This window comes from Argentina silus (assembly GCF_951799395.1).
Source record: "Argentina silus genome assembly, chromosome: 13".
NCBI lineage: Eukaryota > Metazoa > Chordata > Actinopteri > Argentiniformes > Argentinidae > Argentina > Argentina silus.
In genome coordinates, this window is record NC_139667.1 from 17,962,017 (window position 1) to 17,978,887 (window position 16,871).

At 41.8% G+C, this 16,871-nt stretch overlaps 1 protein-coding gene across 5 annotated transcripts in view; it reads left to right on the forward strand.

The window, feature by feature from the left end:
* Nucleotides 1-16,871, forward strand: part of crybg1a (crystallin beta-gamma domain containing 1a) — a 42,542-nt gene that overhangs the window by 4,910 nt on the left and 20,761 nt on the right. For all 5 annotated transcript variants that reach the window (XM_083682762.1, XM_083682765.1, XM_083682763.1 and 2 more), the window contains exons 2-3: nt 10,375-10,519; nt 15,409-16,847. In XM_083682762.1, coding sequence (XP_083538888.1) covers nt 10,375-10,519; nt 15,409-16,847 — 1,584 coding nt within the window. The remainder of the gene's footprint in view (nt 1-10,374; nt 10,520-15,408; nt 16,848-16,871) is intronic.

Sequence of the window (16,871 nt, forward strand, 5' to 3'; positions counted from 1 at the left end):
ATGTTGCATTGCAGGTACAGACTGCATGTATGACACACTCAGCTGAGTCAGATCTCAGAACAAAGAACAATAAACACTATCAGTAATGAAAGCCAGATAGATAGATAGACAGATATACAGTACAGTCAAACAGAAGTATCTTATTGTCTATCAGTTTTTTTTATCCCAGCTAGCAGCAGTGCAAGAGTTTGTGTGCATCATAGAAGGAAAGTAAAGCCACCTGGTTGACTGATACTGCTGAGAGACGCAGCACACCGACACACACTTGTTCACACCTGTTTGTTCAGATACTGTACATGAACACAGACACACACAGCCACACACACACACACACACACACACACACACACACACATATAATAGAGTGGAGTGTGACAAAGTTCATGATGACGACCCCCGTTAAGCACTTTTCTTCAAATGTGATCTGTGACCACATCCGGCGAGATTCAATAAGAGTAGCCAGATGTGGACTGCATGCACACACACAATACGCGTTCTGAACAATATTATGTGGACAGGTGTGGACATATCGTAATTGCCTTGCAACGGCCTCAGTGTATTTGAATGGGGCACGTGCCTGCAAATGATCGCATGTATATTCTCCCAACAAAATCCGATCACAATACAAACTCATGGAACGCATTTTAAGGTTTGATCAGATCAACATTTGATCAGCTACAATCCGATTACAGGACGAATGTTAAGACCAGGGCCTGTATCCACAATGCATCTCAGAGTAGGAGTGCTGATCCAGGATCAGGTCGGTATCTTATTCATTATGATCTAAAAGGCAACTCTTCAGATCAGCACTCCTACTCTGAGATGCTTGGTGGATACCGGTACAGGTCCAAACGAGGTGGTTTCAATCATAGAGTTACTGTACAGTGTGTTGATCACCATAGCAATAACAATCTGTATTATTTATATGGCTCCAATGAAATTTATTATTGAATTATGCACTTATATTCCCATTCCTTAGGCCTCAACAGCTTTTCTACCAGAAAAATCTGTTGACGTGTCACAATGCATCCCTCTACCTGTTCCCTGTTCTCTATAGACCAACACAGTCATTCCAAAGGAATGCACTTAGCCAGCGAAGCATGAGCACAAATAGCGCTCTCCTTAGGATCGGCAGATAAATCGTTGATACTATGTAGACAGTAGTGCTGCCTTTCTCAGACATTGCCCTGCAGGTAGATAGAGAGAGAGAGAGAGAGATAGAGAGAGAGGTGGGCGTAGGAGGGGGTGTGTTGAGGGTGAGGCTGATGGGTGGGGTGGGAGAGACGGAGGGGTGAGGGAGGAGTGGGAGAGTGGAGGATGTGGGGTGAAAAACCAACCCGTCTCCATGAGTTCATCAGATGAGAGGCAGGTCGCTCAGGGCAGTCAAAGTTAAATGCCTTAAAATGTTAAGGTTTAACTGTCAAAGACTTGTTTCTGGAATACAGTATATCGTTTGAGGAAGCTGTAGTTGTGTATTGTAGTGAGGGTTAGGGTTAGGGTTAGGGTTAACCCTTAGAATTCTAAACATTCTAAACATCTCATTGTCGGCTGTAAATTAGAACAAGAATGGTAGGATCTCAGAACGACTGTTGAAAGACCCTGCTCAAGTTTTCTCTACTGAATTCAATGATCTTCCATGGTTACTAGTTTCAAAGTGATACAGGGGAGTGTATAACAGTCCAAGACAAAACAAATGTGAGCTCTCCTTTTCGAAAACACAGAATACAGTAGTAGTAACCCAATAATACAGTAGTATCGCAATACATAGTAATACGCTGGCAGCAGTGACTCGATACAAAATGTCTGTATATTTTTTTTTTGTGTGTATTCTATCATACTATCACACCACCATTTAATTTGACTGAAAAATACCAAGTAAAAACACATGGACAGACACATGTATCAGCTAATCGAAACCGCTCTTTAAAGCCACTGGCCCAAGCCTCATAGAGGAAGGTGTCTATCACTCCTACCACCACCCCATACCCTGAGTGACAACAGTGTTGACCTCTGTTCACTTGCACTGTGTTTCTCTATGATGACTGATCTCTCTCTCTACACTTCCAGTTAAAATAGAGGCTTAAGGCATCACTCCATCACCAGCTGACAATCACTGACTTACCCTGAAATGAACGGAGGGGTAGATTGGATAAGGCCTGAAAGCTTTTCCTGCTGTTTTGGTTGACTAGGTTGAATAGACAGACGGACAGACACACAGACAGACAAACAGACAGACAAGAGATGGTGTTGAGGAGGAGGAGGACAGGAGTTCAGTCAAATGGTTGTTTTCCACATGTATATTAGGACTGCATAAACCAGGGGCTAATTAAATTGTAAAGACACTTTTTGAAAGGCCATCTCCAAGTCGGGCAGCTCTACAATACAGTACAATATTTTTCTGATCATGTAAAAAAAAGCCACTTTCTTTTCATCACAGCAAGACCTATTCTTTCTGAAACCAACTTTTATAGAGAAGTTTCGGTAACAATGTGAGAAGGAGCTGAGGACTAATGGAATCGATATATATATAGATAAATAGCAGTGGCAGTTGAAATCGGAGGTTGGGCTCATTGTAATGCATGGAATGGAATGAGGAATGGTATCAACATGTGTGTTTGATTCCATTCCTGTTGATACCATTCAATATTCCATTCCATGCATTACATTGAGCCCATCCACCGATTTCAACCTCCACCAGCCTCCACTGATAGATAGTCACATAGACAGACAGAGTGACACAGTTTGAGCTATGCATGTGCATGGACTTAGGTGGATGAGTGTTTAGTTTGCTTGCCTGTCTTTAAGATGGGCCGGTTTGTCAGGTGTAGAGGACTGTGACTGGTATTTGTATTTAACTGAGGCTCTCTAAAGTTCAGGTGCCTCACCCCATCCACTGGCATTGTTTCCATTCTGGAGCATCATCAGGTGAATGTGAGTAAAGTAGTCAGCTCGCTTTGTTTGTGCGCAATTATGAGGCACTTGCTGTAGGCTTACCTGAGTTCAGTTTGGGGATATGAATGTCATCTGTTCAGGTGGAATCTTACTCTATTTGCATGCCTGTGTCTATGACGATGACCTGATCTGGGAACAGAGGTCTAGACCAGCTTTGGGGAGTGGCCTTACGTTGCCTTTGCGCTGGAACCCAATCTGGGTCAGGGCATTATTTGTGTGTGACAGACAGATGCCGCTCATCCAGCGTCCCTGCTAGTGTGATTGCATTAATATGTGGACTGTTTGGTTTTACGTTTGTTTCAAACCAAACTTGTAACTGGAGCAGTCAATCAGATGACCGATTGACTGATGAGTGGCAAACCCAAGTTTGAGTGTTTGAATCGTTAGACTGAATTGAACTGAAAAAACCTTATACCACCTTCACGTTTCAGTGAATTTGTTTTGACTGGGACAGCTGGGAGCAGTGAAAGACTGTTGATTCTGTAGAGGTGGTTGTTATCATTCTGCAAACCTAGACAGGTTATGCACAGTAGCTTAATCATTTGACTTGCACAGTGTGTGTGTGTGTGTGTGTGTGTGTGTGTGTGTTTGCGTGCGTGCGTGCGTGTATTGGAGTGTCTGTTGACATAAGGGACTGAATAGGATTTAATAAGGAATCAGCTAGTGACTCATGAACACCAGACTTAACGTCTTTTTGTGTTGCAACTGCCTTTCAACTACAGTCAATAAAGCAAGGAGAGAGGACAAACAGGAGGTCTCTCTACAGGGCTACAGTGTAAACATGACCTTGCTTTGGAACACACACACACACACACACACACACACACACACATACACACACACACACACACACACACACACACACACACACACACACACACACACACACACACACACACACACACACACACACACACACACACACACACACACACACACACACACACACACACACTTCTAAACGTAATAGTCATGTAATCCAATACAGCAAACTGTAGGGATCACAACTAGCTTACACCTTTGCAAGGTTTGACTTTCAAGGCAGACTTGTTTCTGCAAGTCATTTTTATCTGGGAAATAAAACTCTCTTTGTTCCAGGGGTACAGTTAATACAAAAGTCAGTCATCATTATTGCAACATGCCAAGAGCCAGATTGAATAAGAAATGTGTTTCATATTCCTCTTCATTTGGGTTAGGGTTAGGGTCACATTTCTCTACCATTCCCCTGAGGTGTTCACTTGTGCAATTCCCCACATGGATTACAAAGTATAGGACTTTGTCTAGGCATGGACAAATTTACCAATCCATTCTAATCTTAATCCTTTTGGCAAAGTGCACAATTGCATACTTCAGGGAAAGGGTGGATATATGGGACAAAGGACAACTATTTTGCGAAATTGTCTTTCACCCACTTTGCTTCTCTAGTGATATTAGGAAGTCATTGCCAATGTTCCATTTTCCCTACATTGCAACGTTTGCCCACTCATGCTAAAGTCATGATCAAAAGCTGTGGGAAAAGGAATAGTCCAGAAAGGCAAAGTGAGTACCTTGTTATGTTGGACAAAATGACATCATTTCAAATGTTGCGTTACATGCCTCCATGGATACCCCATGGATACCCCATGGATACCCCATGGATACCCCATGGATACCCCATGGATACAGGTACATATCTTTATGTGAAGCAATAAACAGGAGGGATATCGGTGCCAGAAGAATGGATGTGCTTTCCTTCCCTTCCAAAGTCAACATACCAGGATTACAAGCTGGTTGTGTAATATTGTCAGTATATGGAATCACATCACAGTCTTCTGGGTTGTTGTGGTAACATCACATTCAGTCCCATGATGTGTTATCACATTGACAGCTTTATTACTCACTACTGTTGGTTGTCATTGGCAAGTTGGATCTCATACACAGAAGTGATTCAGATTCAGATTCAGAAAAGTTGAATGTCCTCAGAGTGGCAAGCAGCAGTTCACAAAAATACCACAGATAAAAGACAACAGCATACACTGATATACACAAAAAGGCATAGCCATAGTAGGCTTGAGTTTGTGTTGTTGTTGCTGCCTGATGATTTCCTCACATGACCTGACAAACTTCCCTATCCGGTTGCTCTGTGCCACTTTCACATTCCCGTACCAGCATGTCTGGCAATAACTCAGGATGCTCTCTTTGACAGTATTGTAAAAAAAAAAAAAAAATGGTGCCATCAACTTAAACTTAAAAAGTTGATCTTCCTTAGGAAATACATCCGCTGATGTCCCTTTTTGAAAATGGCATCAGTGCACTGGTCCCAGGAGAGCTTGTTATCAATGACCAGGCTGAAGTATTTATTCTGCTCCACTATCTCGATGGACAGTGACAGAGATGTAAAGTTATATGGTTTTATATATTGTGGCAAACGGCGGGGTAGAGTAGCTTGGCCCAAACGAGGATCAAACTCATGACCTCTGGCTTCCCAACCCGCCTCACCAGCTACTGCACAAGCTACAAGAGAATAAATTGACCTGGTGGAGATGCTCACAGGCCTTATGTAGGGGTTGTTACAATATTATTATTTAGCTCCATGCCGTAACCCACTAAAAGCCTACTTGTAAAATACTAAAAGGTTCTCCAATTAGTTTTTGAGCCATCAAATAAACATAACCACATCTTTAACCATGACCCAAGAGGAACTGGCTGTGATCCAACATTCAGGAAACACTGGCCCAATTTGTTTTTTATAGATTGTTTTTCTTTTGTCTAGCATTGTGACTTCTTTTAGCACTTATTCTTATAGAAAGTCTTACTTGCGATGATTGTGATGTATAGTTGTTTTACTTACTTTAGGTGAGTGTAAGTCGCTCAGGATAAGTTACTGCTAAATTACTCAAATGTAAATGTGAATGTAAAATGTAAAAACAAAAGCTCCACCTTCTGCCATGTTTGCACACGGTGCTACAGTTTCTATCTCTTATGGGTACACATTAGGATTGGAATGGAATCTGGGTTCAAATAGTATTTAAATTCATTTCAAATACTTAGCTGAGTGCTTGATTGAGTTTGCCTGGCACAATAGAACCAATAGAACATTTTTGAAAGTACTTAAAATACTTTTCGACATAGGTCTGGTATTGGGTAAGCAGAATAGCTGATCTTAAACCTATGGCTACTGTACATGCAACTTATACCAGGAGCTAATTTTCATATATCACACATATTAAACATTCAACTCATCACACCGCCATCATTCAGAACCTATTGTGAGCTGTCTAAACTAGGGCAGTTGTTGAGTGTCTTTGGAGTTTGTTCAAGAGTCCTTGATTGGCCAGGCACGAACAAACGATCTTTCATCAACAGCCACTCGTGAGTCATAATAACACACTCATAACCTTAATAATAGTGAATGAGTCAGTCCTTGTCTTCTCTCCAGCCCTTGTCTGAGTTTATTCAGTTGTACGGGGTCCTGTCGGCTCTCTCTGTTTGCTAACTTTAGTTCCATGTTTGTTCATGGATGATGATAAGTGATGCGACACCTCATTATTTTGCAGCTGACACTGTCGTTGTGTGGTTCAGTGCCAACTCAGGGGTCGGTGTAGTGACTGGATATACAGTGTGTGTGTGTGTGTGTGTGTGTGTGTGTGTGTGTGCCACATTGGCAGGCAACCAAACCAGTGTGAGTGTGGCAGTTGTAAGTCAAATACAGTCAGAAAGAAAGAAGAAAACAACAGTCTGTTGTAACCTTAGCGTGTGTGTGTGTGTGCTGGGGGTAGGGGGGTGTAGCTGGAGGGGGTTGAGGGTGAGGCTGATGGGTGGGGTGGGAGTGAAGAAGGGGATTAGGGAGGGGTGAAGGAGGAGTGGGAGAGTGGAGGATATAGGTTGTAAAAAAAAGCCTCAGGTGACAGGGATGTCGCTCATGGCACTCGAGAGGTAATGAACCGCCATGGAGCTTTGCAAGGTTTGACTTTCAAGGCAGACTTGTTTCTGGAATACAGTATATCGTTTGGGGAACCTGTAGTTGTGTAGTGTGGTTAGTTCCCCTTCTAAACATCTCCTTGTCTGCTGTAAATTAGAACAAGAACGGTACTGCAGGATCTCAAAACGAGTGTTGACTGTGGAAAGACCCTCCTCTAGTTTTCTCTACTGAATTCAATGGTGTTACTGAAGGACTCAAAATGATCAATAATGAAGGATCAGATGGTGGATCTTCAGAGTACAAGATGATATTTTTATTGACAAGACAGACAAAATAGGCACAAAAGCAGCAAGATCGGTGCCAGGGAGAATGTTCCGGATCAGCCATTTCTCAAAGTAGAATTATCCTGTGCATTCACAGTTATACCTGGTTCTACATCAGATTTAGCGTTGTACTGATTGGTCTTTTCTTCTGTGATGAATCAAAGTCAGCCTATCATATTAGTACATTGTAAAAGCGTTTGGGTTTCAAATCAACAGTGAGCTGTTTACATTAATTCCTTGCAGGGTATGAAGTTACATGCAGATGTGAGACCTTGATCAAATAATGACCTCCTTCTTCTCCCCCCCATCGTATCTTCCCCCCACGGACCACAAACTCTCTGGGTCCCACAAGATAACATGAAGGAGTAAAACTCTTCTTGAATTCATGCTGGACACCTGCATATGACTTCACACTCACAGACAAAGAGACTGTGTTCTGTTATCAAAACTTAACGACATAATTCAAGCAAAAATAGTATTCAAATACACCAAAGTCAGAATCACTAAATCCCCCCTTCTATATTCTAGGCCTTTATTTACTTTCAATGGCTGTGGAGGCACCAAACTCTTAAGACCTATGACCACTTGCATATTACACTGCCGTGCATTCAGAGAGATGTGACAAGTGTGGCCTTTGTAAGAGAGTGTATCGATTTGAGACAGAGGAGTAAAACAAACAGAGTCTTTGTTTTACTAAGGAGCCACTCTGGGTGGACAGCTGCTGACAGTTGTTATCAGGGCTGCATTCAAGACATTCAGCTCCTCTGTGAACTAACTGTGTTGTGTTCAGGATGTTTGCTGAGGGCTTTCAGTATGTTTGAAGAAAGGGAAATCCTTCTTTTGTTCTAATGTACAGTCATTGTTGCCTATTCTCACATTTAAACCTATTGGGGAAATTTGACCAAATGTTTTGCTCGACAGCTCAGAGTAAATGTCAAATGTCTAAAACATTGTAAAACATTTCAATATTGAATGCTATCACATTGCTCAAGGTTGTGTAGGGTAGAGATAGTTCCCAGAAAAAGACAAACCAGAGGGGAGGTTCAAGTTTAGATTGAGGGTCATCATTGAGGTACATCAGATATTTAGTTTTCCTTCTGCTGCTAAAGTTACCCTGCTGGATATTTTCTTATGCCTTATCAGAAAGGTAAATGCATCAAACCTGAAGTGAAAACATGGTACCTGCAGAGCTTTTTCACAACTGCAGTTGCCATAGTGTGGCAGGGTTGCTCCTATATGCAACAGAACGTCTTGTCTATGATGTAACAGAGAAAGACTACAGACTAACAATGTCCACAGGGGAAATACGCTGGATAGCAATTATGCTTAATATATTCATTTAAATGTCAGAGCTAGCACAAAATACCAGACATTTCGACAAGTGTCTTCTTGAAGGATGTGCAGTGATGGATTAATAATGAAGTAACTAATATTATGAAATATGCAAAAGCATGTTACTGTATCGTTCAAGTTTATTGCACATATTTGACCAAATCCTGCATGCGAGATAAGTTCTTTGCTGTAAGGCCAGGTGTGCAGATACAGAGAGTTTGACCAGATACCCTTGCTCATTCGATTGATACACTCAAAATAATCAGAGTACCTCCCATTTAGGCTTTAGTCTTGCAAGGGCAGAATAACTGTGGGAAACAAATTCTCAATAAAAATTATTCTTGAACTGTTTCTCAGAAATTAGGGACTTCCCAACTCTCAGCTTATCCCCAAGTCATGGCAGGCCTAGTACATACAGTTAGATCTATTGTGCTGATACACTGTAGCACTGTATTCAGTGGTTTTAACAATATTTACCAATGGTCACAGTCATAGTCAATCATTAACAGTAGTTACTGACTTCAAAGTCTTGGCATTGCCAGAGGAAGTTTACTGACCTGATTGCCAGAGGAAGTTAACTTAATTTTACCAAGTGGTAACAATACATCTTTTGGACTGTTGCTTGATGACTCATTATACTGTGTATTTCACCATTCAACAGTGTCCTATGTATGAAATTAAGTCATCATGTGCCCTCTTGTGGTCAAATAAAACAGTAAAAAGTGCAAAATTGAGAGAGATCTTCCAAGCTTCTAGGGCAACAAGTAGGGGCAAATCTATTTAACTTCCAGTCATTTAAATATTGTCATCTAAAACTATTGACAATTCATGGATAAAAGTTATATTAACATAATTAACGTAGCGCCATCTTGTGGTGAATTATGAGCATAACCACCCACTTTCACTCTCCCTGAGATCACTCAGGTGGTTAAAACAGTCAAACTTTTTCAGGTATAAATGTAATTTAATTTGGAAGACAACTCTGTTATTATCGGTAGCCAAATTAACAGTGTTTCTCTATGTGGCACATTTCTAAGTCATCTTTTTCATGTCCTGTACTGTGGCTCACAATAGTGTCATGCCACATTGAGTGTGACCATGCCTAAATACTTTACTTTTCATTGCATGCTTTCAACACAGAGTCACTAAATACCTTTGGTTGGAGTGACGAAAACCACACCCCCGGAGGCTTCACACGTGTGCCCTAAAATGCCCGCTGGCATTCTAACTGCATACCCACAGGTGTAACTCATGATTCAGTGGTGGGGAGTGAATGTTGTCTGACCTGTGTCACATTTCTGTCTGCATTTAAGTGTTGTTGTTGTTCTCTGGTTAAAAAGAGAAGGAGGGTGGCAACTTCCTTAATGGACCAAATCCAAACAAGGAGCAGGAAATGTTCGTGTTTTTTTGTTGTTTTGTTTTGTTGCATATAATGTGTGAAGGGTACAACTGGATGGAGCAGTGTGAAATCCAACAGATTTCGGTCATCTGAAAGTATACCGTAGAAAATGTCATTTCAAAAACCCACATTGAGTTTGTCAGAAGTTATTGTCAGTGTGAGAGTTGTTGCAGGTGATGACCATGAACAGGCATAAACCTATGAACCTCGCAGTCTGACAGCCTCAACATGTTACATAGATAGAAAAGACGGATGTTTAAATAGTGTGTATTGGTGGTTGGGATGGAACAATGGAACCAAAGACTTATGGATGGAATCCAGGGTGAGGAAGAGACCAAGTTGCATGTTACCAGTGAGTTAAAAGGAGGTACATTCTTGATAGCAAGTGAGAACTGTTCTGTTCTCTCAGGCTTTACCAACTCCTAAACACCTCCCCCCTCCCCCCCCTCTCTCTCTCTCTCTGCTAGGAGCTATGACCAGATCAGCGTGTCGACAGAGTACAGCACTAGATTGGAAATATGTCCTTACGAGGATGCTGAGACCACCTCAATGACTAACGTCAACGTGACCCAGGTCTCTGACCCCACCTCGCCCTTCATGTCCAGGAGGAAGGTTAGTCAATAAAACCTCTGTACCCTACCATCCTAAATGTGCATCCACTCTGTGCTCATTTACGACATGCAACCTACTGTATAAGTGAGAAGTACATTATGATAGTATGTTGAATTAGGATTTGTGTTACAGTAGTTCTACAACCATTGTTAAAAGGAGGTCTTGAGGTAATGTTTGGTCTCTCACTCATCATTTTGTAGTACTCTTTGGTTGTGTTAAACCACATACAGTGTCTCTTGCATTAAATGTAACCTTGATTTGTATTTGTCAATCAAATTGCTAGTTAAGATTATGTTTCAATTCATTTGAAGATGTTTTTATAATCACAGAAGGCTACGTTGCTCAGACATTGATCCTATATAGGTAGCACAACAGGTATTGTATTCAATCTCCCTCACAGACCATAGGACATGAAATATAGACCATAGGACAACTGATTGGAGTCGTTAGTGGGTTTTCTGTTTTGTGTTGTTTCTGGGAAGGGATGTGGTCAGATGTACATCCTACCTGTCCTCTACTGAGATCCCAAACATCTCTCCTCTTGAAGGGATTCGGAAGGCCCCTGTTAATGGCTGTAAACACCCTCATAAAGACAGAGCGTTGACTTGCTGTCCTTGGGTTGAGAGGTGGTGGGAAGTCCTTCTTTACGTGGAGATACCACAGCCTTTGGCACAATGCGGAGAGCTAGAGACAGGAGACAGAGTTGACAAGAACATTGTACTTAGATGTGAATGTTTCAACTACTCTATTTATTGCAATGATTATTGATTAGTGTCATGAATATTGTAATGAATATCATTGTAAAAGTGAATATCATGACAAAATCCCACACTGCTAATGTTGTGGCAGTGGAAATGAGTCTGATCACATTGTTGGTTATCAGATATATTTTATTCATTTTACAATCATGATATTGATATCAGTGGACTTACATATGGAGTGTTCAACCTCATATGGAACACTCCTCTGGTCCTGTGGTGTATCTGGGCGCTGGCCGTCCTTACGGTTGCTCCTTTTGGAATGCTGCTGTAACGATGTCCATTGTACACAGAGGCAGACGCAGTGGTGTAGTGAGGGAAAGGTCCCGTTTATTCATAAAGTCAGTTATACTTTGGCTTTTCAGCCCTCCAAAAACTCGGCAACTTTTCAGTCGCTGTCCCGTCTGTCGAACGCAGAGGCACACACATCTTAAACCATCTAGTCAACGAGGCTTCATTTGCAACAGGTGTGCAACTGAGCCTCGCTGGCCACGGTCCTGTAGCTCCCTCTACAGGCCGAACGCTGCATGTCTCCCACAGCTGCATATTTCATAAAGAAAATAAACAAATGACAATGATATATGATTCCATAATTCCTTTACCAGCAATTAACAAGGTTGTTAATTGAAAACTGAAATAGAGTTCATACTGTCGATACCTTGTTATGTTATGTAGATAGGTATGCATATTAATCAATACTTATTTCATTAACTTAATTGACAAAATCTGTTTTACCTTGAAGCTGATCTTGAGTTTGGAGATATTAGAGAAGAATCCAAACCCCCTTCTGTCTAACTGCATTTAGTTGTCTCAGTGCTTATACTCATTGAATGAAGACATTGAATGAAGTTGAATGAAATTGAATGAAAATGAAGTTGAATCTAATCTAATCTAATCTAATCTAATCTAATCTAATTTAACATCTTGCAGCTACTTACCTTGGTTGACACAACATTCCTGATCCAACTATCATGACGTTGGCAGGGCAAGAAGCAGTAAACGGCTCACTGACTCCTCATAGGGAGCCTACCATCTTTCCTTGGTGATCTAGATAAGAAAGTGTCTGATACACTTTTTTCTGCCGACACCGATTCCATCATAGGATCATATATACGTATAATGTAAATGTAATGTAAAATAAATGCAGTGGGACATTTAAAACAAAGGCAGGAGAGGGCAGTAGAGAGTCACTTTCAAGGGCCCTTACTGACTACAAAGCGTAGTGTATACTGCTGTTACATATTGACTTTTAACTGGTTATAAACATTTATGGCAACAAAGTCTCCAAATGTATGATTTTATAGCGTTGAGTTATAGCCTGAATACTGTAAACAAGGCAAAAGTTTAAAAGTTCTAGACTACTAAGCAACAGGGTTCCTCCGAATGATTGGTTTCAGTCATTTTGTGATGAGAACTTAGATTAAGTAGATCTAATTGTGCAAACGGATAAGACTTTAAACATCAGTTGAAATTAGATTGAGTTGCATTTTGATTCGATTTAATTTAATTGAATCCAGGTTGAAGGGTTTCAAATATTTAATATTGTCATGTTTTATCATATTTTGAGGATTTAATGCTACAATAGGAGTTGTCCTTCTGGCTTCCATTGGTATTCTGCCTCTAAAACCTTTTTTATGGACCATATTGTATGTTCATATATTGCTTACATTTAACATGGCTAACACATTTGAAGCTCCTTGATGTGATGTGAGGAGGTTCCAATGCCCTATATGGGGCAACAATTGACCCAGCATTAATTGTCACATGATTTTTCAGAGAGTTTAGAGGTTTTTCAGAGAGTTTGGAGGTTGATTCATCTGTACCGATCATATCAAAGGAACTGTTAGTCATACTTATCTACTAATAATAAATAGCTAAGTATATATCTACAGATAGTGGACACTGCAGGCCAGTAACAATGAGATATTGTATTACTCCTTATGGATGGCAATTCTCTAGAGTTTAACAGCTATTGGGGAAAGGCACAATGTGATACCTGATATTAGTGGCTTTGGCTTCAAACAAAACCAGGAAATCTAAGGTAAATGAGAAATAACATGCCACCCAATTCACTATGCATTTGTAGTTTATTTTGGTTTAAACTATAAACAAACAGATTGCTTTGTTGAGTACAATAATCCTACTATAATGTACTATTATACTTAAGAAAAACCTTATCCTGCAAACCTGGTTCATGTGATTGATTGATTTATTGATTGCTTTTATTTGGGATTTAAAATAAACATACAGCATAAGATGTATGTGATCCCAGAGCATAGCATGTGAAAGCATTACTAAAAACACTTATTTCCAATGTAGTCAATTGAATGGGGACCTATGTTCTCTTATTGCGTTGCCTTGTCTATTCTATGCATAAACATTTGAACATGTAACCACAATGTATGCGCCCGTACCTGTCATGTGTTCTCTGAAATGTATGAGACCATTTGGAAACAAAGGAACAATGGGTTCTGTTTAAACAGGATTTTTATTAGGTGAAAATCCTGTTGGGAAAAAGAATCTGGTCTCTTTGGAAAATCATTTCTGATAGGCCTACCGAAAGGAAGGATATGCACAGGTCCCAATGGAACAACAATAGCCAATCATTTAACACATTCCAATGAAGAGAGGAAAAGGCTTAACAGTGTGTGTCACTGTGAGTTGGACAAAACATTCAAATGTTTTTATTTACATACTATTATACAAGCACATGTTTGACTTCCTGTTTTGTCTCAGGTCAACTGAAAGTCGCCCTTGTATTCACTTTATTAAATTAATATAATTAGGTTGTGCTACCGATTTGTTCTAGTTTCATGAGGAAGGGTGTGGCTCTTGGAAGATATTAGGTTTTCAGTGGATCATTAATTCATGTGGATGTTTGCTGTACGAAAGCTCTTTCACGATAACCTTTTCACTGCATTGTTAGCTGTGATACAATTAAAATCCTGCCCTCAAGCGAGACACTGTACTTTGTTTGATGCAGGTCCACTCAAAGCTAGACAGATACAGACGCATTATAGACATCACAACTGTCTCACTTTCTGGCAGTTAAGGTAGATGATTGAAGTTTCGAACTGTGTTGGGACTGAAAGCTTTGTTTTTTATTACCATTGCGCGGCAATACAGAAGGATAAACATTAACTTTATTGCACCTGCTTCTCTATGCGTTCGGTCTATGGATATGCTTGGTATGTTTGGACTGTAAAGGAAATCTACAGGTTAAATTCCAGCAAGTGACGTTGAAATGGTATGTAGCTGTCTCATTTTAGATGTTTGTGTCTATTATCATCTGTTATGGCATTCTGTATCCTGTCCTAGCTTGTTCTATAGTGAACAAGAGTAGTGTTTTGGTGTGTGTAACACACAGACCTGCCTGGCTGTATTTGCTCTTTGGTCAGACAGAGATGTGTTGACTCCTGCTTGCAAATATGTGGTGGGCAAAGATCAACGTTTACCTATGTTTTATTTCTTTAGGTCAGGTTTAATTATTGTTGAATTTCGTGGCTTATTTTGTGTGCTGGTTCATATCTGGTAGTGTTGTTATTTTGTCTTTTTGTCGTTCATCTTTGTGTCACACTCATACAGTATCTGCTTATATTGTATGCTCTATAGTAAATGGAGAAATACATTTAGGGTGCAAGAGAAGTACAAAAAATAGTGCGTAGGATATCAAATTCACTACTATATGCTATTTAAATTCTACAGTATATCAATTTCACTAATGTCGATATTCAATGTACCCTCCAATCCTTGTCTGTCTTGTTGCATCTCATTCCACCTATCCCACACTGAGTTAGAATACCTGTGGCAATGGATTATTGGGCTTGGCATCACTGAAATGTTACATGGCCACATCGTCATTACCCAGGTGCCGTAGCCTGATCATTTACTCTCTACTGGTAGTTTTCACGAGAATTCTTACCTAACTTTGGTGTAGGAAACTACAGGTTTAATGCGTGTAGAAGAAATGTAAGATAGCTAAATGTGCATAACTTGTCAGAACTTCATATCACAAACGAAAACATGACGCCCAACCCTGGTGCTTTTATAGCTGCGCCAAAAAAAACAATGTGTCTGTTCCTCAGCTGAGTATTTACCTTCCTGCCTCTCTTCTCTTCTCTCCCCTCGCAGAGTTCTGATGAGAAAGGAGTGTTAGTCCGCATCGGTAGTTTCTTCAGCTCCAAGAGGAGGAAGAGCAAGAGCAGACAGGTCTCGGAAGGCTCAGAGGATACCCCCCACTTGAGCAACAGTTCACCCACCCCCTCATTCTCTCCTGGTTCCCCTGGTTCTCCCCACCCTCTGGAGGCGGACGAGCTGAAGACTCCTCCGGCTGAGGGTGTAGTGGGGCCGGTTCGGTCAGAATTCCAGTTTGAGACGGGCGCGGTGCTGAGAGTAAGCTCCAGCCCCAGTACCACCAGCCTGGCTTCTCTGCTTGTGGACGGAGGGGATCTGCCGTTCGCAGACAGTAGCAGCAGCGGCTCTGGCAGCATACGAGAAGTGCATGTGTGCAGGGTGAGCATGGCAGAGGCCAACGGGGACGGGAATTCTGGGAATGTGACGCCCACTCTTTCCGCTCCTACCTTCTCCTCGGCTGCGAAGGCTGAGTTGGATTCGGAGCCCGGCTTCACTGAGGCAGTGGTGGGTGAGGTGAGTAGGAGGCTACAGGTCCATTTGGAAGAAATCGTCTTGAACGCTGGAGGGCAGTTGGACGAGGGCCAAACCACCCTCAGGTCGTTTGATATCCCCCGATCTGTCGAAGAACACAATTCACCTGACGTCACCCCCGTAGGCTCGGTAGAGTCTAAAAGAACCTCACTAAAAACTTCCATCGGAGGGAAAGGGAACTACTCAGCTCTGGTGGGAGTAACTCTAGGCTCACACACCCCATCCACCTCAGACCCTCCTCAGCCAGAGGTAGGGGAGGACAGTTCAGACATGGGGAGGAGTAACAATAACACTAGGAGGAGGGTTCTCAAATCCACCAGCAGCCCCTCAACAATACCCATTCAGAGCACCTTACCTAAGGGAGAGGAGGGGACAGTGCAGGCCTTACCTGAGCAGCTTCACAAAGCTGTGTGGGTGGAAACATACCTGGGAGACGAGGAGGAGAAAGGGAGCGAGAGGGAGAAGGAGGAGGAGGCCTCCAGAACAGACTCACCTCCAGTCCTGGCCATACATGTGATGGTTACCCCAGTGGAGGACACTGACACCCAGGGTGTCCCAGCTACTACAACCCCCTACGTGGCAGCAGCCGGTGGCAGAGTGCCAGAGCTGAGAGACTCCACAGTACCAGCCTCCAGGGAGTCCCAAACAAACACAGCCCAGCCAGAGGAGCCCAGCCCAGGCACAGGCTCAGAGAAGAGCGCCCTTCTGGAGAACCAAAGTGTGGAGGACAACCAGGATAAGCGCAGAAGTGTGAAACTGTCCCACAGCGAGAAAGTTTTTGCCAAAAGGGTGTACGTGAGCCCAGAGCCCAGTTTTGATGGGGACGAGCTTAAAGAGAAAGAACTGGAAGGAGACAAATGCACAGATTTGGCTTCAAAGATTCCTCAGCAGTCGGAGGTGAAACTGTGAGTACGGCAGTGACGTTTTTC